The sequence below is a fragment of the Amphiura filiformis genome, chromosome 5, assembly GCF_039555335.1.
Source record: "Amphiura filiformis chromosome 5, Afil_fr2py, whole genome shotgun sequence".
NCBI classification, from domain to species: domain Eukaryota; kingdom Metazoa; phylum Echinodermata; class Ophiuroidea; order Amphilepidida; family Amphiuridae; genus Amphiura; species Amphiura filiformis.
In genome coordinates, this window is record NC_092632.1 from 77,213,894 (window position 1) to 77,238,695 (window position 24,802).

The 24,802-nt window shown below is 34.5% G+C and overlaps 1 protein-coding gene and 2 non-coding genes across 4 annotated transcripts in view; all 3 read left to right on the forward strand.

Annotated features, from left to right (window-relative positions):
• Positions 1 to 7,999, forward strand: part of LOC140153748 (ATP-binding cassette sub-family C member 9-like) — a 37,191-nt gene extending 29,192 nt beyond the window's left edge. For both annotated transcript variants that reach the window (XM_072176581.1, XM_072176582.1), the window contains exons 26-32: positions 1,683 to 1,810; positions 2,551 to 2,629; positions 2,815 to 2,923; positions 3,166 to 3,269; positions 3,760 to 3,893; positions 4,583 to 4,645; positions 6,759 to 7,999. In XM_072176581.1, the coding sequence (XP_072032682.1) occupies positions 1,683 to 1,810; positions 2,551 to 2,629; positions 2,815 to 2,923; positions 3,166 to 3,269; positions 3,760 to 3,893; positions 4,583 to 4,645; positions 6,759 to 6,896 (755 nt within the window). In that variant the 3' untranslated portion in view covers positions 6,897 to 7,999. The remainder of the gene's footprint in view (positions 1 to 1,682; positions 1,811 to 2,550; positions 2,630 to 2,814; positions 2,924 to 3,165; positions 3,270 to 3,759; positions 3,894 to 4,582; positions 4,646 to 6,758) is intronic.
• A 13,324-nt stretch (positions 8,000 to 21,323) lies between these two features.
• Trnak-cuu (transfer RNA lysine (anticodon CUU)) lies at positions 21,324 to 21,396 on the forward strand. The gene has a single exon. It is a non-coding gene; the product is annotated as a tRNA-Lys (tRNA).
• A 2,215-nt stretch (positions 21,397 to 23,611) lies between these two features.
• Trnak-uuu (transfer RNA lysine (anticodon UUU)) lies at positions 23,612 to 23,684 on the forward strand. Its single transcript has one exon. It is a non-coding gene; the product is annotated as a tRNA-Lys (tRNA).
• Positions 23,685 to 24,802: the final 1,118 nt, after the last annotated feature.

A 24,802-nucleotide genomic window follows, 5' to 3' on the forward strand; every position in this document is an offset into this window, starting at 1 on the left:
TATGATGACCTATTTATTAAATTTCTAACCTGCAAGAAAAAAACTGTTGCATGTAAGAAAATAATTCTTACCCAGAAGAAAAAAGCTTTTGCACTCTCATGTATTTTTTTGGTATTTTTAGAATTTTAGAAGAAAAAAAATTTCTTGTTTCTCTTTTATTTTGTTAGCAATAAAAATAACAATTTCGATGAAATGATGCAAAATAAAGTAATTAAAACATTAACACATTCATGCATTTAAAAACATGAAATATAGGTCCCATTTTCAGGTGAAACCAAATTCTCCCCTAATTCCCTTTTGGCGGTAAGGGCAAGGGTTTTGGGTTAGGTTAAAGGCTAGTGTAGGCTTGTATACATGTAGTAAGGTTTGGGGTGGGTTAGACTTTGTTTATGGGTAGGATAAACATTGAAAAACTTTATAAAAAATTAAATTTAAAAAAAAAATTAATTTTTTTTTACCTTTCAACGGTTAGCGATTTTTCTAAACGGATAGTGCATTTAACGGGCGGTTACACGTGAAACGTTTAAACGTAGACACCCTTAGTCACATGAGAGTCAGTTGACTCTACCTGTGGAGTCAATTGACTCTTCATTCAGAGTCGTCGACGGAGTCAAGAAATTTATGACTCTTCAAGAGAGTCAGACTCTGGAATAGTTTGGTTGTTGATACCATGGAATATATATTCTCCCATTCCTAAGGATGGTGGTTCAGTCTAAATTTCTTAAACCTGTCGTCTGACGATCGCCTTTATGGCGTGAAACTCAAAGTAAAGTCTCCTATTCCGGTAGGTGTATCATGTGTATCATTATTTTGTGCTATTTCCGAACTGTCGGAGTGACCCTGTAATGGAGTCAGAGTGACTCTATAAATGGAGTCTGGGTTACTCTAGAAGCAGAGTCCAGCCACTACGCGACTCTATGTCTAAAATGACTCCATATTGGAAGTCAATTGACTCCTGTGTATAGTCATCAACGGTGCGCGGAGAGAAATTGATGACTCTTCAAGGGAGTCAGCTGACTCTCAATATAGAGTCCTTTTAGACATAGAGTCGCACAGAGTGGCTGAACTGTGCTTTTAGAGTCACCCTGACTCAGTTTGGGTTTCAGTGTAATTATATTAGTCCGGGTGATTGCCAAATATGGAATGTGAGCATATCGAATAATAATACCCTTCTAGGACAACGGCTCAATCGCATTATCGTCTCGCATGGATGTGAGCATTATCACGAATTCTAATGTTTGGTTTTAGGGTTTCGGGTTAGACTTAAGGGTTAGGGTAAGGGTTGTAAAATTTTCGTGACGCTTACATGAAGGTAGGTATAGACCATTCAGCTCTACAGCTAAGGTCAGAGGTCTTACTTTCCATATTTGGAGTTGTTATTGGACTGATTATCACAACGCTGAACAAAATTACCATTACTACTTCTTGTCCATCCATTATTATACTAATACATAAATTATCGATTACAAGCCTATGTTCTTTTTAAAAATATGTCAAAATGTATCCAAGAAATGTACCGCCAAATTCGATTCTTCATTTCGTGTGTACACCGTAGTCTTGACAGCGCTTAAAGTCTAAACGAATTTGTGTATTTTGCAAACTCACAAGGAAATGCAAAATTTTACTACCAAAGAACTTCGCCGTATTATCATTGTTATTTGTATACTCCTTAACGTTTTCAGGAGCAAAACCTGGTCGAGATTGGCCAGAGCGAGGTGAAGTCAAAATTAGCAACGTATCAGTGAGATATGTAGCATCGCTACCGCCAGTTTTGAAAGGTATTTCGCTACATGTAAAGGCAGGAGAAAAGGTAATAATGCACACTTGTCGTACCTGAACACTTTTTAAAAGAAACAAATTCTTAAAGACACTAAAACTAAATTGCAAAACAAAGAAGTCAATAGATGGAGAATTTTGTTCTGCGCACTTTGAGACCTCAATCGGCACAATGCGACTTTAATTACACTAAGCTATGCGCATTTAAATGACAAAAGGTGGCGTTTCAAAAGTGAAAAATTTCCCCTGCACATTTTGATATTTCCTCCTTCAGGGCGATTTATGAATGTTGTGAACATAAATTCGTATAATGCCGAATGAGGTATCAAAATTAAAAGAAGAAAATTCACTATATATTGACTACTATATTTGTAATCTAGTTTTGTTTTTAAGATATATGGGTTTATTTAAGAATAACCACTTAAAAGTGGTTATTCTTATAACGCTTCTTAAAGCCAAATGAGCGGAAACATAAGAAAGTGTATACAAGTCATGTATTAAAAGTATAATGCTGGTGATGGCGACAAATGTTGGGAATGTTGATACTGGTGGTGGTGGTGGTGGTGGTGGTGGTGGTACTAGTAGTAGTAATGCCGATGATTATTTTTGAGGAGGAGGAGGGTGATGGAAGAGATGGAGAGTGGTGATGATGATGCTGATAATGATGTTGGTGATGGCGACGAATAGTGATGGTGGTGGCACTGGTGGCGGTGGTAGTGTGGCGGTGGTGGTATAGATGTAACAACATAGTGATTACAATTCACACCTCTCTAGATTGGTATTTGCGGTAGAACTGGAAGTGGGAAATCTTCTCTAACACTAGCTTTATTCCGTCTCATCGAAACATTCCAAGGTAATTACATTAGTTTGGTGATAAGTATAGAATAAATAACTTCATTGTGGAACAATTTATTACTTAATATCAAGTCAGAGAAACCCTCTGGCGATAACACGTTAGTATATTTGTCGTTGATGCGTATTGGATGAATACAGAATTGTCCTTCTGACAACACTGAATGTCTTTCATTTTCATTTTAGGAGAAATTATTATCGATGGCATTGATATTTCAACATTACCACTGACTACACTCAGACAAAGGCTGTCTATAATACCCCAGGACCCGGTGTTATTTACGGGAACAATCAGGTTTGTTTTATGTCGTTATTTTACTCTCTGATGATGAAAATGCATATAAAATCAGTCTACGGGCGATATAACATACTGATTATTTCATTATATGAACGGAAGTGGTTGTATCGCTGCCCGTTTAAAGAAAGTTGCTATGTGTATACACGGAAATAATGTTTAAGGGGTTATGGGTTTGGTAAAGAATCGAAAGTTATTCTAGAGATTATTAATAAAATTGTACACATTTGTATATCGACCAGGAGTAACTTGGATCCTTGCAGTGAGAAGATGGACACTGACCTATGGCGTGCACTAGAAATATCACAGTTAAAAGATACATTGCTGAACAATGGATTTGGATTAGGTAATATACAATGTTATTCTGTTATGTATCCCTTCTGAATTCAGCAAATCAGGTGAAAATAGCACCGGAAGCCGTTAAGACACTGCAGTTAATGGTGCAGTTGGGCCACGAGCCATTATTTTCACTGTTACGATCATTATCTATTCCAAAACAACCTATATTTTACAGCTAATCAGAAAGTCAGGATAGAAATCAGTCAAATCACTATCAACCTTGGTAAAACCGTGTAATCTGTGCAATTACAGCCACTCTGCGAACAAATTCCAAGAAAAAAAACCTTGGAGTGCATAAACTTTTAGGACAATATATATGGAATAGTGGTGGCGAACGGTTTCTGGAATAGATAATTTTAAAAGTTATTTCCCTTCATGGTATATAAACAAGATGGTCACAAAGCTAAACCTTTTAATAATAAAAGATATAGCTTCGTAAAATATACCGTCTCAGATTTACAACGCGACGATAACCTTTTTTTCCCGTATAATTATAGACTCCTTGGTTTCTGAAGGCGGTGAAAATTTCAGCATGGGTCAAAGACAACTATTTTGTTTAGCTCGAGCATTTCTAAGGAATTCACGAATCCTGGTTATGGATGAAGCAACTGCATCTATCGACTATGACACGGTAATTGAATAAAACAAAACAATAATAAAGATGGTGGATTACAAAACGTCTATATAGTGCTGGCTGAGTGATGAGCGAAAAAAAATCCCCGTTTACTTGCAGCTAAATGTTTTAACATTTAAAAATGTTAAATCACCAATCGCTAATAACGTATACAGCTTAGATACAGCTTAAAATCCACTTGTTTCATCGTATAGAAAAATAAAATTATATATTCAACAATACGCCTTATAACCGCCCTTCTACTACCAATATTTTAAAACTGGCTCCAAAAGCATCGATACATCAAGCTCGGCTCACATTTTTGTCCATTATGTTGTATTGCATAACAATAGTTTTGGTTATGTATCTTGCAACTAATGTTTTATATCACGTTCTAAATTCGGCAGACTGGCCCTATTGAAGGGGCCAATGTAATTAACAGTCATATTGTGAAATTCTCAAATTCTCTGTGGATCAATTATAGGCACATAAGCGTTTGTATTACCTATAATTTGGTTTTATATGTAATTGATGGCTCTGGTGATAGCTACAAATTTGCTTGATTGGCGTAAATCAAGAAAACATTACGAAAAGCTTTATTTAATAACACGTCCTTTCAACCTCCCTTCCAACATATAGTCGTGCCTTCCTTCATTTCTTCATTCTAACCATTATACGGATTTACTTTTCTTTCTTTCATTCTTCAGGAAAGGGTTTTACAATCTGTGGTGTCATCAGCTTTCCATGATAAAACCGTTCTAACCATTGCTGTAAGTATCATTGACTAGTATATAGTTGATTATCTAAATTAATAGCTGATTCTGTCAAATTCAGAAGGTGATTCTCTAACTTAGTATAGTTGATTGTTTAAGTAGTTGATTATTTAACGTAGCATAGTTGATTCTCTAACTAAGTAGTTGATTCTTTAACGTAGTTGAATCTTTAACCTAGTATAGTTGATTCTTTTAGAAGTTGATTCTTTAACGTAGTTAAGTTGATTCTCTGACTTAGTATAGTTGATTCTCTAAGTAGTTGATTCTTTAACATAGCATAGTTGATTCTCTAACTAAGTAGTTGATTCTTTAACGTAGTTGAATCTTTAACCTAGTATAGTTGATTCTTTTAGAAGTTGATTCTTTAACGTAGTTTAGTTGATTCTCTGACTAAACAATTGATTATTTTACGTAGTATAGTTGAGTCTCTAAGTAGGTGATTCTTTAACGTAGCATAGTTGATTCTCTAATTGATTCTTTAACGTAGTATACACTGGCCTCAAAAAGAAACTTATAATTTTTCACAAGGTCATATCTTAAATCCTCTCCATAAAAATGAACAAAATTGCACACAGGAGTACTTCAATACTCTACTCTAAACACATGTCAGTAACCAAGCAGTTGTTCAACTGACACAACAGCAAAATGCACTGACATGGAACACCTTCCTGGACCAAAATTCACATCCCAACAGATTTCTTTTGTTGGGTTCCAATTATTCGCCTGTACATGAGCAAAAATTACACACAGGATAACATCAATACTCTACTCTAAACACATGTCAGTAACCAAGCAGTTGTCCAACTGACACAACAGAAAAATGCACCGACACGGAACAGCTTCCAGGACCACATTCACAGGCGAATAATTGGAACCCAACAAAAGAAATCTGTTGGGATGTGAACTGGCCTCAAAAGTTTCTTTTTGAGGCCAGTTTAGTTGATTCTTTAACATAGTTGATTCTATACATAGTTGATTCTTTAACCTAGTATAGTTGATTCTTTTAGAAGTTGATTCTTTAACGTAGTTTAGTTGATTCTCTGAGTAGTTGATTCTTTAACCTTGTATAGGTGATTCTCTATCTAAACAATGGATTCTTTTACGTAGAATAGGTGATTCTCTAAGTAATTGGCTCTTTAACGTATAGTTGATTCTCTAACTAAGCAATGGATTCTTTAACGTGGTATACCGTTGTTGATTCTCAAACTAAGTAATTGATACTTTAATGTAGCATAGCTAATTCTCTATTCTTTTACGTAGTCTAGTTGATTATTCTCTAACTAATTGATTCTTTAACGTAATATAGTTGATCTCTAAACTAAGCAGTTGATCCTTTAACGCTGGCTATTCTCTTGCGTGGAAATTTATCTGCAGAAGTAGTGATTCCTGTCTTCGCGTGATATTGCAAATTTGATGTCAATCATAGTTGAAATCCATAGTTTGTTTTACTATAATGCCTCCAAGGATGTCGCGGCAAGGCAAGCGAAGACCATGCCCGTAGCTTCCATAGTAAAAAAAAACCCGATACCACTTCACTGTTTATGCACTAGAATAAATACCACCAATTCTCTATTACGTAATTTTCAGTGGAAAATATGCAAATTCAAGCACAATATTCCCATACATACCACAGTAATTATCAACTACAAGTACAAGGTTGAGTCCCCAAATGATTAAAATTTCGAAATACGATGACCTGAGACTTCTTGTTTTAAATCACTGAAGTGTAAAGACCACAAATTAACAGTGCGCTCTCCTTTTCGATATCGATATCGAGCGGATGAATTTTGGGGGCACTTTTCATCAAGCATGTCAGAAATGTAAAATAATGATAGAAAACATGCCATTCCTGCATGTTATTCTGAAATTTGGACATTTTAGCTTTATAGCTTGGTATTTTCATTGGTTTAAAAGTATCTTTTTCAGATGGCCTAGAAGAAAATAGTGCCTCTTGTTTCAAGCTCTAATTTGTGGTATTTACATAAACGTAAATAATACCTGGCGCGTGTATCAAAACCACGGACCCTTAATCCCATAAATCAAAACATAATTCAGCTTAGATTACAAAATAACCCAATTTTGATTGTAATTTTCCACTTTGTTTTTGTAGCACCGGGTGTCCACTATTCTTGAATCGGACACTATTTGGGTTTTGGATGAAGGCCAAATCATCGAATGTGACTCTCCTCAAAACCTACTGGCTCGTCGGGACTCGGCCTTTTATGCCATTGTGCAGGCCAATAAATAATTTTGAGTACAAATTGAAGACGTTTGTGTCATACCGTAGAATTCCACCTACAAGCATATATGATATATGCTTAAAAAGATTATTTGGAGTTTGAGCAAACTATATTACTGATACAGGCGGCTGACAAAGATACATTATTGTACTTAAGGCCAATCTATTGCAATATTTTTGTGGAGGGTGTTTCGTCAAAATACCCTTATTTAGAGGCACATGTTTGTAGATCGATATCGTGCTTAAAAAGCCTGTATGTTTGTCGCATTGATGTTGTAGGCATTATAACTACATAATTGGCTAGTTATTTGCCCGACCTGATTATACCTGACGCTTTCGCTCTCGTACATGTGGACAGACAAACAATTTTTTGTTTCTTCAGTTGCTAAATGTTGCCGAATCCCACTTTCCGACCTGGAGCTTCTTGCGGTGTTGATTATCCTCTTCATCATTCCGACATGTACCGGATTCGGGGCGGACCGAACTCTTTAAGCTTCTTAAGGCAGCTGTGTACTCTAGACATTGTTTCTTTCGCAAAATTGCGGTTTTTTATTTGTTTGTACTTTATGTTTTTTATAAATACAAGGAATGAAAATCCAGATTTGTAAACTCCAACTGCAATATTTTAAGGATCTTATTTCACTATTCCACTCGTGTTTGAAATTGAAAAGGAAAGAAAATCTTTGTTGTACCAGCAGGGTACACGCGCGCAACAACGCATCGCGTTGCGTATCGCGCAATTTGTTAACGCACAAATACGCTACGCATACGCGACGCTTATCTGCATGCGCGGCGCATCTTATGGAAACACCACGGAAGCACAAAAACCTAGTGGTCAAATGGCTCCGTTTTAGCTGATAAAATGTGGGTTTTTTCAAGTTCTTTTCCCCGATTTAAAATATCAAGTTATGAATGGATTTCGCTCAAACTTCTCAAGGGGCCGTGGATTTACCCGATGTCTATGTAATGTAAGGTAGAAAAATAAAAACAGCCGCATTCTCCTGCGAGATTCGATGAAAGTGCAAAATGTGACCACTTTAAACTTCAACGGCCATTATTTCAATGTTCATTTTCTCGGTAAAATTACGATTTAGGTACACGATAACTCAATAAATACAGCATCTATAGGTAAGCAAACATGATCATCGTAAAAGCATGATCGACTCAAGAAACAGTTTTCTCATTTTTTTATATTTTGGTCTATTCCCGATTTTAGGCAGCATTTTGTGCAAATAGGCGTTTGTGAATTTTAAAAAGTTCATTTGATGCCTTATATGGTCAATATATAAAAAAATAAGGCCAATATCAAAAAATATAAAAACCGTTTTTGGAATGGAGCCTCAAGATTGAGCTAAAAACAAAATAAATATTTTGGAAAGAGTGTTTTTTGTTATGATGTACCTAACAAATATTGCCAAAAACTCACTTTTTGTGATTTTCTTCATAATTGTTGTTTTTACCCCAAATCTGTATTTATATTAAGATTTATTGATGTCTTGGCTTCATAAAAATGTATACTTTTATATGTCTTGCGCGAATAATTACTAAGTTATTGCACTTTTACTACATGTATGTCTGAGAGTACACAGCCTCCTTTTAACACTGCTGGCGTGGACACCATGGACCGTGGTGCACATTATGCATGTTGTGTACAACACATGAACCACACACATCAGTGCACAATTAACCGTGTGAAATTTTACCGGAATATGTGTTAATAAAGGTGTTAAAAGTAGTAAAAAAAGGTGTTGCTCAAATATTTTTATAATATTAACACGTGTCAGAGTGCAGATCGAATGTGCATGTTAATATGTTTTGACATACACCTCTAGCTCTGTTGTACCTTATTGTACCGAACCGACATACATAGCTTGGGAACTGGTTTTGAATTTAGCGCACTCAAATTAAGTAAATACGGGGATTCAAAACTTTTTTTTCCAAAAAAAAAAAAGCCTCATTCAGTAATTCACATCATCATTCACAGTCGTCTTTTACTTGCAAAGAGAAAGGAAACGTTTTGGCTGTTAAACCAAACTAAATTACAAGACGAGCTTTTCATTATTCCAGAAAGCACTTTTACTTAAAAACCGCATCACTCATATTATCTGCAAATTATCTCTAATGATGTCTTAAGGGGTACTACACCCATTGATTTTTTTGCATTTTTTGCATTTTGTGAAGAAATTACAAAAAAAAATTGGACAAAGTGGTATGCAAAATGAAGGGGCAAATCTTCTCGTTTTATTGGTGGTATCGGTATCAATGTAGCTTACATGCTTTTACAGATAGAAGCCAAAAGGAGGTACATCACTGATGATTTAAATTCACTTCATTTTGGAAAGCTTACTATCAACGGATTTCGTTAAAATTTTGGATATGTGTTGCTAACACATTAGGGAAATAAAGTTGATATGTAAAATGGGAATAAGTGGTTCCTGATTTCTTTTATGACTTCATGAACTTGGTGCTCCACAACTATCAAAAAAGGAACTGGTTAAAATGCTTCTATTTTCAATGTTGAGCTATATTTTGCATTTTTAACTTGCGACATTATTGCACTGAAACTTAATTAAGCCATAGGTAACAGGTTACAACAACCATACTACAGCAATGATGAAAAAAATTGTATTTCTTGTCACCAATACAACCATATTGGGTAGTTTTCCGTAAGCTTAAGTTTTGTGATTTTGGTAACTATTTTATATTTATTTGTGAAATCCGTCTCAACTAGGCATTCTAAATTGTACTCACCATTTACATCCCAATGTATATTCGTATATCCACCATGCACTTCTCGATATATATCCAGTTAAAGACAGAATATCAAAATTATGCCTCATATGATATCACAGACTCTCGCATGTGTATTCAAAATTGATGCTTAAATTTGACCTGAACCAATTGACCTATAACCTGACATACGGTGACCTAATAGCCTTTTCTTCTCCTAACAACTAATGACTATGCATCCATTGTATAAGTGTTTATTTAATTTATTCAGTGTTATATCATGGTAGGTATTTTGCATGCACCACTATAGATTTTCTATAGAGAGTATAACAAAGGATTTAATGTATTCTATTCATGTACCCTACTTGAACATTTTCAAAAGAATAAATTATGGTTTGTTATGAAACACAGATCTGAGTTACTAGGTTACAGTAAACAAAAAAAATATATAGGGCTAAAATGACTTACTAAAATTGTTGAAATTCACTTTATATGTAGATATATTTTATAAGTTCAGGACATGAGGTGATAAACATATATATATACTTAATAAATTTGCAAGAAAAAAAAGAAGAGGGGTACTGATGAAAATCGGGGTATTATATCGCCTTAAAGTGATTACTGTTTATAGCCTATAAGGCTGCGATCACATAGAAGTATACGGTATACGGTATTCGCTATACGAAATACGCTCATTCGATCAGGCTGAGTTCATTAAGGAGTATACTATGTGAACTCAGCCTGATCGAATGAGCGTATATCTTATAGCGAATAGCGAGTATAGGTCAGTTTACCAATATTACGGCCGTCTAATCAAATGCTTGTAACTTTACTTCTTGAGGTCACTTTGCATTCAATGAGGTGTCATAATGTGCAGAATTATATAGTACATCTATTAAAACAAATGAATTTACCCACATATGGTTTAGTTTTAAAATTAGGACGGTATATGTTGCGCTAAAATCGAACACGCACGATTCCCACTATACAATACGCAGGTATACGGCCTTTTCGAATAGTGCCCTCTTATGTGACCCGGTACTATGAAATTACCTTGCTCGATTTAAGCTATACGCGTACGTACACCTGAAAAACGTGCACCGTATACCGAATAGTATACTTCTATGTGATCGTAGCCTTATGTGACCCGGTACTATGAAATTGCCTTGCTCGATTTAAGCTATGCGCGTGCACCTGCAAAACGTGCACCGTATACCCGAATAGTATACCTCTATGTGATCGCAGCCTAAGGCAAGTGGGATGGCAAGAGCCTTATTTATTTTTCCAGTTTTATCCCGGCACTGAACTAAACAAATTGCAGGGTACTTTTTAATATTAATACATCGATCTGATACGAAAGTATTCAAGGAAGGCAATAATCACATTTATATTTTTCCACAGGCCTTGCGGTTCTTGAGTTGTATTAAGGCCAATAATATAAGTTGTTGGCGGTTTCCCCTCCAGAGGAAAATCATGCACATGGGGCGGAAATAACACTCTTATATTATGCCTTCTATATCTTTTATAGAACGCATGTCATTAATCTTGTGTGTCTACATTACTTGTCTCAATATTTGAGTACAAACACTACTTAGCTAATCCATGCTCCCCTCGAACCCGCCTTAAATGAAAATTACCGATAAGCTTCTTATGGGAAGGGGTATGAACGTTTGGACAGTATTTATTCCATTCTGAATACGAAGAATGTCCTTCTGATATCAAATAATTTTGATTTTTGAAATTCGCAATGTAATACACATTTTATGGCAAATCATTAAAATTTATATTTTTGATATTTAACAGTACTCGAAGTAAACTTTATAAAACTGATGATTTATACTTAAAGTGTATGTAGGTGGGATGAAAAGCCGACGATCAATTGAAAATTTTGACCTTTTGTATTGAAGATATGGATTTTTTTCCCAAAACACCAAAAAAAATCTTTTGGGAAAAAAATCCATATCTTTAATATAAAAGGTCAAAATTTTCAATTGATCGTCGGCTTTTCCTCCCAGCTACATACACTTTAAGAATATATCATTAGATTTATAAAATTTACTTCGATGACTATTATATATCAAAAATTTGAAAAATATCAAATTTTAATAATTTGTCATAAAATTGGTATTATATCGTGAATTTCAAAAACTGAAAATTATTTGATATCAGAAAGACATGCTTCGTATTCAGAATGCAATTCGATACGTCTGAGGTGCTCCTATGTCCCACAAAAATACTGTCGAAACGCCATAAACGCTCATTCTAGATCCCTTAATGTGACTTTAATTTAAATCGTGCATGTCGGGAACTATCGTCAATAATTGATGACATGCTACCTGGAATCAAAGGTTCCTCGTTACCATGGTTATCTGTATGCATGTATAATTATCATGCTATAAGGCTGCATTCACATAGAAGTATACTATTTGGGTATACGGTGCACGTTTTGCAGGTTCACGCGTATAGCTTAAATCGAGCAAGGCAATTTCATAGTACCGGGTCACATAAGGCTACGATCGCATAGAAGTATACTATTCGGGTATACGATGCACGTTTTGCAGGTGGACGCGTATAGCTTAAATCGAGCAACATTACTCGTCGAGTGGTCGATAGACGTCCCAATAAATCGGACTTAGTCACCGGTCAGTTCTACAGCATAGATATCCATGGCTAACGATGGTTAACTATGGAAACATGCCGGGGGGGGTCACTCCCCATTGTGGCCTGTACACCATCCGCGATAATGAAAACGCGTAAAAAGGGTCGTTTTTCGTGGGTAGGCACGATACGCGCGTATCGCGTTTAGGGTGTCAAAAACATGAAAAATTGAAAAAAGGGTAGCAAAATTGCAATTTCTAAATACGCGAAAATGAAATTTAGGGTATGAAATTTGATGTTAGGAATGAAATCCCTGTTTAGGGTGTCGTTTTAGCCAAGGGTTAAATCCTTGTTTAGGGTGCTTTTCATAAGTTGATTATCGCGGATGGTGTACAGGCCACAATGGGAGTGACCCCCCCGGGGAAGGTTTGAATTAGTTTTTGTACCCTTTATCCCCACAAATGAGGTGAATTGGGACATTAAACAAGTATTTAAATACTTCTCTAATAATTTAGAACAATTTAACAACAATTGATGTCATGTTTACTGCCATAACTTGGATGTTCTTTGGTACCCTCAACTGGACTGTACTTGTTACGGTAAAAAAGTAATAAAACTTTTGACCTTCACATTTCATTGTTCTTTTCTTATCACTACTTACATAAGGTAATACTACAGTGTTTCTTTCCAAATAAATACTGCATTTCTCCTAAACATTAAAAAAAATACCGATAATCATAGTGTCATTTTTAAAGGAAAAAATAACGAGCGAGCTGTGACTTTCAGTCAAAAATGGACAACTCGCACATATTGCAGACAACTGTTAAATGTTCTTGCTACTTGCATGTGATTTTCCATCAATAACAATTATCATGTACATACAGCCTAAAGCAAAACAACCTTTGGCTAAACACATTATGGGCAATTTAGCAATACCATACTGGTACCAACTTGCAACCAGTGCCATTAAAAACAACTCACGAATGATTTCTATCAGTCCAACAAATTGAACATTGGCAAACATTTTCCAACTCTAACAGCAATATTCAAAGCATAATTAACTCAATAATTACTGGAACTTCAGGATAAGACTAACAACATTATAGTTCAAATGGTTGTCCTCCAAAACTTTTTTGGGTTAAGGGTGGGTGGCTTTCAAATTTGTTTTTCTAATTTTCTAATTCTAAGTCAAATTATAGAGCTACCCAATGACCTGTGCCCAATGAAGGTGCAAATAGGTCTGTTTTACCAATACATATCTTAATACAAGTTATACCATTAAAGATACAAACAAATTAATAACAATATTTTAAAAACAAAGTACGTATTTATTTAAAACCTGAAAATCCTTTCAAAAAATTATTTCTGGAATTCTGAAAATTAGGTGTGGTAAAATTTTGTACCGGGACAGTAAAAACTCACTTCCTGTTTTTAAAATTAGTGGTGGGTGGTACCGGGTAGAGGACAACTAACTATTACAGGCTTAAGGTGATGCCACATAGAGAATAATCCAAACTTAATACCATTAAAGCTACAGTACATTGTGTCCCAATTCACCCCGTTCTCAAAAGTTCAAATCTGAAAAGTACAAAAATCAACAAAATTAACAATTTCTTTGGACTAACCAAATTTTCACTTTTACAGCACATGTATGACACTTTTTGTGAGGTCCCTGTGCATTTCCAGCTCATTTCCTCCAATGGTTCCACTGGGAGGGATAAAGTTCTGACCACATCATTTTTTTGGAGCAATTGGAGGAAATTTTCATTTTAGTGTCCTGGGCTCCATATTTCCTGTATCACATGTGCAAAGCCACCATTCTGATACTGACAGTCCATTTTTTTAACATGGGAAGAGAAACACACAAAACAATCAATTAGGTTTGAAAAATTTGGTGTCAAAAAACTTTTTTGTGTTTTGTCCCGATTCACCCCGGTGTCCCGATTCACCCCGTTTTACGGTAGTTAATTTGTTCGTGTTTTTCATATCAAATAATTTTAACACATTTAAAAAATGCCACTCATCCAAAACAGATTTAATTAAATTTATATTTCCTTAATCTGTGAGATGCGTTTGTGACAAGGGTTTACACAATAAACATTTCAATAGAGATAGGAAATATATGATAATATAATTCAGGGTTGACCATATATTGCCAAATAGGCTATCATATGAAGAGCTCTGTTGCAAAAGCCCTTACATCCACCTCTGGCTTAGACTGTCCCACAGTCTCGGTTCGGTCCGGCCTGGATAATGGAACGATAGGCCTACATAATAACATAATAGCCTATCAAAATATGCCATAGTCCTTCACCCCCCCGATTCTAAATACACAGCGCCCAAAACCAATTCACAGCGCCCAAAACCAATTCCTCTTTTTACACAAATTGATGCCACTACACTAATCACACCTCCTATATTGAACGCTAAATTTCAGTGACCGCTCCCCACGTTGATTTTTAATGCTATGTAATCTACATTACCAGTCGTTCTCCACGGACCCGAGGGAGGGTCTACCTCTGGCTGAAATTGAGTTATTGGCATGACATTATAGTGTGGGTAAAAATACACATTTTGGTGGTTGTTTGATCTTCATACCACCTTCCCTTCTGGAGATATCATATATTTCCCGTTTGAGAAATCTTAAGGAATTTCCGGAAATCTGAACTTAAGGGCTGGGGTATGAACGTTTGGACAGTATTTATTTTGGGACAATAGAGCACATCAGACATATCGAATTGCATTCTGAATATGAAGAATGTCATTCTGATATCAAATAATTTTGATTTTTTGAAATTCGCAATTTAATACACATTTTATGGCAAATCATTAAAAATTGATATTTTGATATTTAACAGTACTTGAAGTAAACTTTATAAATCTGATGATTTATACTTAAAAGTGTATGTAGGTGGGATGAAAAGCCGACGATCAATTGAAAATTTTGACCTTTCGTATTGAAGATATGGATTTTTAACCAAAACACCAAAAAAAATTAGGTCTTTTGGGGAAAAATCCATATCTTCAATATGAAAGGTCAAAATTTTCAATTGACCGTCGGCTTTTCCTCCCTGCTACATACACTTTAAGAATATATCATTAGATTTAAATAATTACTTCGAGGACTGTTATATATCAAAAATTTGAAAAATATCAAATTTTTATAATTTGTCATAAAATTTGTATTATATTGTGATTTTAAAAATGAAAATTATTTGATATCAGAAAGACATGCTTCGTATTCAGAATGCAATTCGATAGGTCTGAGGTGCACTCATGTCCCACAAAAAATACTGTCGAAACGCAATAAACGCTCATTTTGGATCCCTTAAAATGAATATAAAATTTTAGGAAAATGATTTTTGATGTCTAATAGTAGCCTTGAATGTTCTTTAACTATTATAACCAAATATAAATATATTATTTTTAATTTGAAAAGAAAGTCATCTTAGTTTATGTAAGAAATAGGTGCTATTATTTGTGTCGACAGCCTGACCATGCACACGGCATAAAACCGATCCACTATTAATGCTTCCAAATCTGGGTGTTTGATATACCTAGATATGGACGGATGACATGTTTTAATTTGAATGCTGAACATGTTTGAGTATATTGAGGGATAGTGTTTATAGACAAAAACATGCTAAAAAGACAAAGCAATATTTTGTTAAAATGTGGAATAAAATTAAAAGAAAGTTACTGAAAGAGAGAAAGAAATATATTATATTTTTGATTTGAAAAAGAAAGTCATCTTACTTTATGTAAGAAATAGGTGCTATTATTTGTGTCGACAGCCTGACCATGCACACGGCATAAAACCGATCCACTATTAATGCTTCCAAATCTGGGTGTTTGATATACTAGATATGGACGGATGATGTTTGATATACCTAGATATGGACGGATGACATGTTTGAATTTGAATGCTGAACATGTTTGAGATATCGGAGGACGGTGTTTATAGACAAAAACATGCTAAAAAGACAAAGCAATATTTTGTTAAAATGTGGAATAAAATTTAAAAAAGTTACTGAAAGAGAGAAAGAAATATATTATATTTTTTGATTTGAAAAAGAAAGTCATCTTACTTTATGTAAGAAATAGGTGCTATTATTTGTGTCGACAGCCTGACCAATGCACACGGCATAAAACCGATCCACTATTAATGCTTCCAAATCTGGGTGTTTGAAATACCTAGATATGGACGGATGATGTTTGATATACCTAGATATGGACGGATGACATGTTTGAATGCTGACATGTTTGAGTATATTGAGGGATAGTGTTTATAGACAACAACATGCTAAAAAGACAAAGCAATGTTTTGTTAAAATGTGGAATAAAATTAAAAGAAAGTTACTGAAAGAGAGAAAGAAATATATTATATTTTTTAATTTGAAAAAGAAAGTCATCTTACTTTATGTAAGAAATAGGTCCTATTATTTGTGTCGACAGCCTGACCATGCACACGGCATAAAACCGATCCACTATTAATACTTCCAAATCTGGGTGTTTGATATAGGCCTACCTAGATATGGACGGATGATGCTCTTTCACCCGAAGACCCCTTATTTTTCCATTTGATCTGTCACCCAAAGACCCTTGCCAGTTCAATTTGAACAGCAACTTGGTTTATCACTGATTTTGCTGCTTATTTTGAAAAATGAAGACATTTGAAGCCATTTAGAACTAGAAATTCGATTCATTTCGAGGTTTCTGTGGCGCTGTTTCGGTTCTCACCCAAATATTCCATTTAAAAAATATGTTCTCACCCAATGACCCCGATGATATTTTTTACATTTTGCTCTCACCGAATGCTTAAAACCATGCTCTCACCCAATGACCCCATATTTTTTACATTTTGCTCTCACCGAATGCCCGGCCCTTAGTGCGGAAGTGCCTACTCCTATATCCATTTCAAATTGAAGTGAATCCCCAGGATTCTTCCACTCCAATGTTCAGCTGAATTATGACCATGAGTCGATCAGAGTCAATTGTTTCAGCTCACCCTATGACCGTTAAAGATGGTCAGATCCTAAAATGGGTTCAGTATAGGGTCAGATGCTAAATATTGGGTCTTTTGGAGCAGAGTGTTGTAACAGGAGGGTATTGGGTGCAAAAGTATGCATTTTTGGGAGGAATGACAAGGCATTATGGGGTCGGGGATCGCATGAATCTCATAATATTAGAGCGTTAATTGCCTTTTTGGAAGAGAACAAGAAAAATATGGTGCTGGGGAATCTTGGGAAGGCACTAGTAAAATATGAGGTCTCATACGGTGGGGTAAACGGGCCAAAAACAAAAAACATAGGCCTACATACAAAAAACAAAAACAAAAACAAAACAAAAACAGGGGGGTTTTAGGGGTGCGCATGTAAGCCTATTTATTGTGGTACAATAATGGGCTAACATTATCAATTTGTCATTACAATGACATTCTGAAAAAGAAAGAAACAAATACAGAACAATTGAAGAAAGAGATCCGATCTATTTCTTGTGTCTATTTAAGTGCAAAGAGAACAAATATCTAGCTCATTTGACAAAGATTGTTTGCTCGTCCATCATGTCATTTTGTTTTCTCAAAAGTGACCCGCATACCCGCCAGCATACCAACTTCGGTCTGCAAAGGACAGCAAGGCGCGATCTGATGACGCTTCAGTGTTAACAATGCACTATTTTGTTTGTACATACTTCTCAAATTCAGAAATCAAATATTTAGAGTTATATTATGCAGAAGAATGAAACTTGAAAGAGTGAAAGTCCGAAAATCTACATGCGAATTCCAAAACGACTGCAACGGAAGTATATGAACAAATTAGGCAACTCGGTATTAAGGACATGGGCACGATCTGACGCCTCAATTCTGGTTAACAATGCATTATTTTGTTTGTATAAACTCCTTTCTTAAATTTCTCAAATTCGGAAATCAAATATTTCATCAAGGGTGGAATGACAAAAGACCGAAAACCACATGCGAATTCCAAAACGACTGCAACGGAAGTCTATGAAAAAAATAATTATGATAAAATGATCGTTTTGTTTCGTTTTGTTTTTTGTTTTTTTGTATGTTATTTTTGCATGTGTATAGGCTTATACAATGCTTCCAACATTCAATGTTTGAAATTAGATGCAATAAATTTTCTTAATGCCTACCGGTATTATTTATACTATAAGCCTCTCCCTAATAACATCATTATTTTCTAATAAATACACGCCGGCAATGATACCAGTATTCATTTTTATGATAGGCCGATATCGTAAACACCAAAGAAAGCTTGGTCAAATCTCATATCCCTGGTCAAATCACACGTGCGAAATTTTAAACGACTACAACAGAAGTCTTATTGAACAAAAATTCAAATTAAAGTATCTTAAAGTTGAACTGAAAAATGCTCTGAAAACCATGAAAACTTTGCACCTAATTATTTTGAAATTTAATGTTTACTCGCGAGTCGCGATATGCTTTATTTAATACAGACCATTGATGGGGGCCATATCCGGGAGCAACGATCCGTTCGTGCACTTCCTCCTCTAAAATCAATAACCCATTGAATCTGCAATACTCTCATATCGATGATTTAGCCGATTTGAGAGACTCTCAAATCGATGATTTAGCCGATTTGAGAGACTCTCAGATCGATGTTTTAGCGCATCTGAGAGACTCTCAAATCAATGATTTGGCCTATTTGTGTGCTCTCTAGTCTTTACTCTCAGATCGTGGAATTCTACCTCGTTAGCTACCTGTGCTACAGAACCAATGACCAAATGCCCAAAGATGAAGTGCAAAGGGCAAGTGAGGGGGCGTCAGGGCCCTTAGTGCTAGTACTTCAATCTGCTTTGATTATCCAAGGAACATTGATGGTAGGCCTACTTCGGCATGCATAAATTGTACACTATGTACAAAATAAGAATGTCAACAAAATTGTTTGAAAACTTACTAAGAGCAACTGGAGTAACATGAATAATAAATTAAACGTAAGACAAGTACTAAAACTAAAAGTTTCTAATTTGTAAGAACAATTAAATATATAGTTACATAAAAACTCTGTACACAAGGCTCAAAAAATTTATACATCTTAAGAACTTGGTAACTTAAGGTTTGTTCTGACTGACCAAGCATGTTTCAGGAATGATTTACAATACATGTCAAATAATTCATCGATCTCTGAACATGATTCAGGGGGGATAACATTGAATTCGTTTAAAATATTACTCCCCAAAATAAAGCTTAATTGAGTATTAGTCTTGCTACTTATAAAAATATCCCAAATAAATTCGTAACCAGCATTGCAAAGATTCATCTTTAAGAGACGCAACTCCTTTTCGCGAGTATTGCTCAGTGACTTACAAGTTAGCATGAAGTGTGAAACATCTTCTACACCATCATTACAAATTGAGCAAATACCAGATATATTAGTGTCCCATGTGCTAAGTTTTCTGTCCAACGGAAGTGTATTGGATCGTGCTTTAAACTTCAGACTTGCACCGTAAAAATCTAATTTATCAAGAAGATACTTTTCTAAGTGATACGATTTTTAAATTGAACATAATTTGCCAGAGATGATTTTTGACATGCTTCTTCATACCACTTACAGCAAGTGTATTGATCATACATATGATTGAAAGTATTTAGCCACGCCTCGTTTTCCGAGTGGGCATTAAAACTTAAACTCGTTTTGCTATCATTTAGAATGTTATTAATCGATTTTAACCATTTCCAACTTAATTCACCAGCAATATTATTAGATACAATATTATTAGATACATGTGTACATGATCTGATAGATTTCTACTTAAGTATATTCCAAGATATTTATATTCATTTGTTTCTTTAATATAACTATCACCCAGCATCCAATTTTTGTTGTGATCGATTCTCTTACCAGTTATTAAAACATTTGATTTCTCATAATTAAACCTTAGTTTGTACTTCTCAGAAAATTCACTAGCCACCTCCAGTAACTTGTTTAGGTCTTTTCATTATCACCCATTAATAAAATGTAGTTTTGCCTATTATCAAGACCTACAGATTATCTGTTACTCTTCCATACTACGGTTACTGTAGCTATATTAACATATTTATAGTCCAAATACTAGTATCCACTGACAAGTACAAATCGATTTCTTTTGGAAGCATCATTGTGATTTCGGCATCTGAGAAAATACGCAAGGCTATTTAAAATTGATCTGGGTGATCAGCTATGAGAGGGCCATCAAATATCTTTGTTATGTTATATGATGTACTTCTATCATGTCTATTTAATAGGCCTACAACTTCTTGTTCATTACGTTTTTAAAAAAATCTTTATTTAGCCTAAAAGAGAACGCACCGGTAGGCCTAGTAGTATAGGTACAAGTCTAAAAATGTGATATAAACGTGTTTATTTAGATGATTAAAGGTATCAATAAACAAAGCGTTAGGATAAATCAACTTTGTCAGTTGAATATCTAATGTGTACTAAAAATTATAAAAAGTTGACAAACTGAATTTGATTTTTTCTGAATATCATGTGAGATAAGGGCAGCCAGTATTAAATGTGCTGTTCTGCTGCTTGATTAGTTGCAAAATTATTATAGGTTGATTGTCCTTGTAAACGAATTTTCGTATTTCTTTAAGTGGAAAAATATCCTGTTATGCGCTCGTTATAAACAAAAACTTTTTTCGGCCGAGTGGCCTCTTTCATTTCCTATCATCAAAGCTGCATCGATCATTTCTGAGTTAGATGGTTTATGTTCTATTTACCAGCGATGATTGTAGTTTTTGTCAATGAACTGAAATGATACTTATAGGCCTACAATAAAAACCGATTCCCTTATTGGTCAAATTGCAAGTGGTCATCGCTAGCGACTTGATTATGAAGCAGTTTTACAGTAAACCCTCTGGTGGAATCGTCGAATGACGTCATTGGACGTTTCGTTCTGGCGTGGATACCGTTTTTTTTTAAATAACACTTGTTGTCGTTTGATGCAACATTGTGTGTCATGAAACATAAAGGCAGGAGGACATTAATGTTCAAATTGTACTGTGGGTGACTCATATGCATTTATAATATACGAACTGTATTGTGGGTGAGTTCAAGTAAAATGTCATAAAAGATGCTATCACAAGCCCGGTTAGCTCAGTCGGTAGAGCATCAGACTCTTAATCTGAGGGTCGCGGGTTCGAGTCCCTCATCGGGCCTAATTTTTCTCTATTTTTACATTGAAATCTAATTTTAGAAGGACATTTTGGGTAGCTATAATCACATTTTGGGAACAACCTTTTACTTAAAAAAATTACTAACCATGTTAATCAGTCAATGATGTGTATAAATTTGCAAAATGAAGTCTGTCTTTATATCATAAGTGAATAAATACAAACGTTTCCGTTCATAATTTGAAATATATAATTATGGATACCGTACATCGTGAGGTCTAAGTAATTTTAAATGTATAGACCTAAACAATGTTTATTTGTAATATGCATCAGAAACATCAAAAGAAGTTATAATGATAATCTTGCATGGTATTGCAGGAATGGATAAACTGACGATGTCTTGAAAATTAGTTATAGATAAAGATGTTTGCATTGGTACAACGTCACTTTGAAATGCAACATAACATTTGTATCTAAAATGTAAGGTAAGTAGAGGGTTTAAGCGAATTGGAACAATAAGAGTACCAACATGATTACAGAAATTGGAACATGCTAAAAGTTTTTTGCTCTAAAAATACAGACTTTCATAACTTTATTCCAAATACGAGCTGTTTTGAAAATTACAGACAAGTCTTTAAGGGCTGTGGTATGAACGTTTGGACAGTATTTATTGTGGGACATTAGAGCACATCAGACATATCGAATTGCATTCTGAATACGAAGAATGTCCTTCTGATATCAAATAATTTTGATTTTTTGAAATTCGCAATTTAATACACATTTTATGGCAAATCATTAAAATTGATATTTTTGATATTTAACAGTACTTGAAGTAAACTTTATAAATCTGATGATTTACAGTGGAAACTCATTATAACGAAGTTGTCAGGGACAGAGAAATTAGTTCTTTATATCCAAATTTCGTTGTATCAGGGTTGTAAAAACAATAAATAACAAAAGAATTTTGTATCTTGGTTCTGGAAAAATACTTCTTTATAAGAGGGTTTTTCTTGTATCCGATTTCGTTATAATGAGGTTTTACTGAGTGTATGTAGGTGGGATGAAAAGCCGACGATCAATTGAAAATTTTGACCTTTCGTATTGAAAATATGGATTTTTTTCCCAAAACACCAAAAAAAATTAGGTCTTTTTGGGAAAAAAATCCATATCTTCAATATGAAAGTTCAAAATTTTCAATTGACCGTCGGTTTTTTCCTCCCTGCTACATACACTTTAAGTATAAATCATCAGATTTATAAAGTTTAGATTTATATAATTTACTTCGAGGACTGTTATATATCAAAAATTTGAAAAATATCAAATTTTTATAATTTGTCATAAAATTTGTATTATATTGTGACTTTCAAAAAATGAAAATTATTTAATATCAGAAAGACATGCTTCGTATTCAGAATGCAATTCGATAGGTCTGGGGTGCTCTCATGTCCCACCAAAAATACTGTCGAAACGCAATAAACGCTCAATGAGCGTTTATTGCGTTTCGACAGTATTTTTTGTGGGATTTTTGATATATAACAGTCCTCGAAGTAAATTATATAAATCTAATGACATATTCTTAAAGTGTATGTAGCAGGGAGGAAAAGCCGACGATCAATTGAAAATTTTGACCTTTCATATTGAAGATAGGCCTATAGATTTTTCCCAAAAAGACCTAATTTTTTTTGGTGTTTTGGGAAAAAAAATCCATATCTTCAATACAAAATGTCAAAATTTTCAATTGATCGTCGGCTTTTTCATCCCACCTACACATTACACTTTAAGTATAAATCATCAGATTTATAAAGTTTACTTCGAGTACTGTTAAATATCAAAAATATTAATTTTTTATGATTTGCCATAAAATGTGTATTAAATTGCGAATTTCAAAAAATCAAAATTATTTGATATCAGAATGACATTCTTCGTATTCAGAATGCAATTCAATATGTCTGATGTGCTCTAATGTCCCACAATAAATACTGTCCAAACGTTCATACCCCAGCCCTTAACGTCAAAATGCAACATACGATTCACCTTATTTGTAGATTAATGTTATAAAAGGTTACAACACTACACTACACATTTGTTGTCGTTTCGAGATGATGCCACATTGTGTGCCATGAAACATTGGTGTAATGCTGTAATATAAAGGCAGGAGGACATTAATGTTCAAATTGTACTGTGGGTGACTCATATGGATTTATAATATACGAACTGTGGGTGACGTGAACTGCAATGTCATCTAAAATTGCTTATACAAGCCCGGTTAGCTCAGTCGGTAGAGCATCAGACTTTTAATCTGAGGGTCGCGGGTTCGAGTCTCCCATCGAGCGTTAGTTTTCTCTATTTTTACATTGAAATCTAATTTTAGAAGGAAATTTTAGATAGCTATATAATCAAATTTTGGGAACAACCCTTTAATTAAAAAAAAAATTAATCATGTTAATCAGTCAATGATGTGTTTAAAGTTGCAAAATGAAGTCTGTATTTATATCATAAGTGAATAAATATAATCGCCCGGTATAATCGTTAGAAATATATAATTATGGATACATCGTGAGGTCTAAGTTATTTGAAAAGTATAACCCTAAACAGTGTTTATTTGTCATATGCATCAGAAACAGCAAAATGAAATTATAATGATAATATTGCATGGTATTGCAGGAACAGGAAAACTGACGTTGTCTTGAAAATTAGTTGCCAATGATAAAGATGTTTGCATTGGTACACCGTCACTTTGAAATGCAACATAACAATTGCACCTAAAATTCTACGTTAGTCGCGGTTTTAAGCCAATTGGAACTATAAGAGTACCAACCTGATTACAGAAAGTGGAACATTCTAAAAGTTTATTGCTTTAAAAATACAAACTTTCATAACTTTATTCCAAATACGCTCTGTTTTGAAATTACGGACAAGTCTTTAACGTCAAAATGCAACATAGGATTCACCTTATATGTAGATTAATGTTATAAAAGGTTACAACACTACACTACACATTTGTTGTCGTTTCGAGATGATGCCACATTGTGTGCCATGAAACATTGGTGTAATAAGCTGTAATATAAAGGCAGGAGGACATTAATGTTCAAATTGTACTGTGGGTGACTCATATGCATTTATAATATACGAACTAATTGAGGAAGGTGCGATGATGGCTTATTGCAGAATTAGCGCTATTATGCTACAGATGCTATTAGCGTTTAATTAGTAGGCCTATGCTATCTCTATGCATTATAGCGCTAATAGCAACGCTAATGAAAAATCCGTTAAAACTGCTATTACCATACCAATTTTAGCGTTTTAGCAGTTATTAGTGCCTCATTTGCAAATAAGTCTAGGGAAAGCGTGCTATTAGCGCTAATAGCGCTATTAGCGCTAATAGCAATTAATAGCACGTCATATGCAATTGTGCTAAATAGCAATTAATAGCACCTCATATGCAATTTTG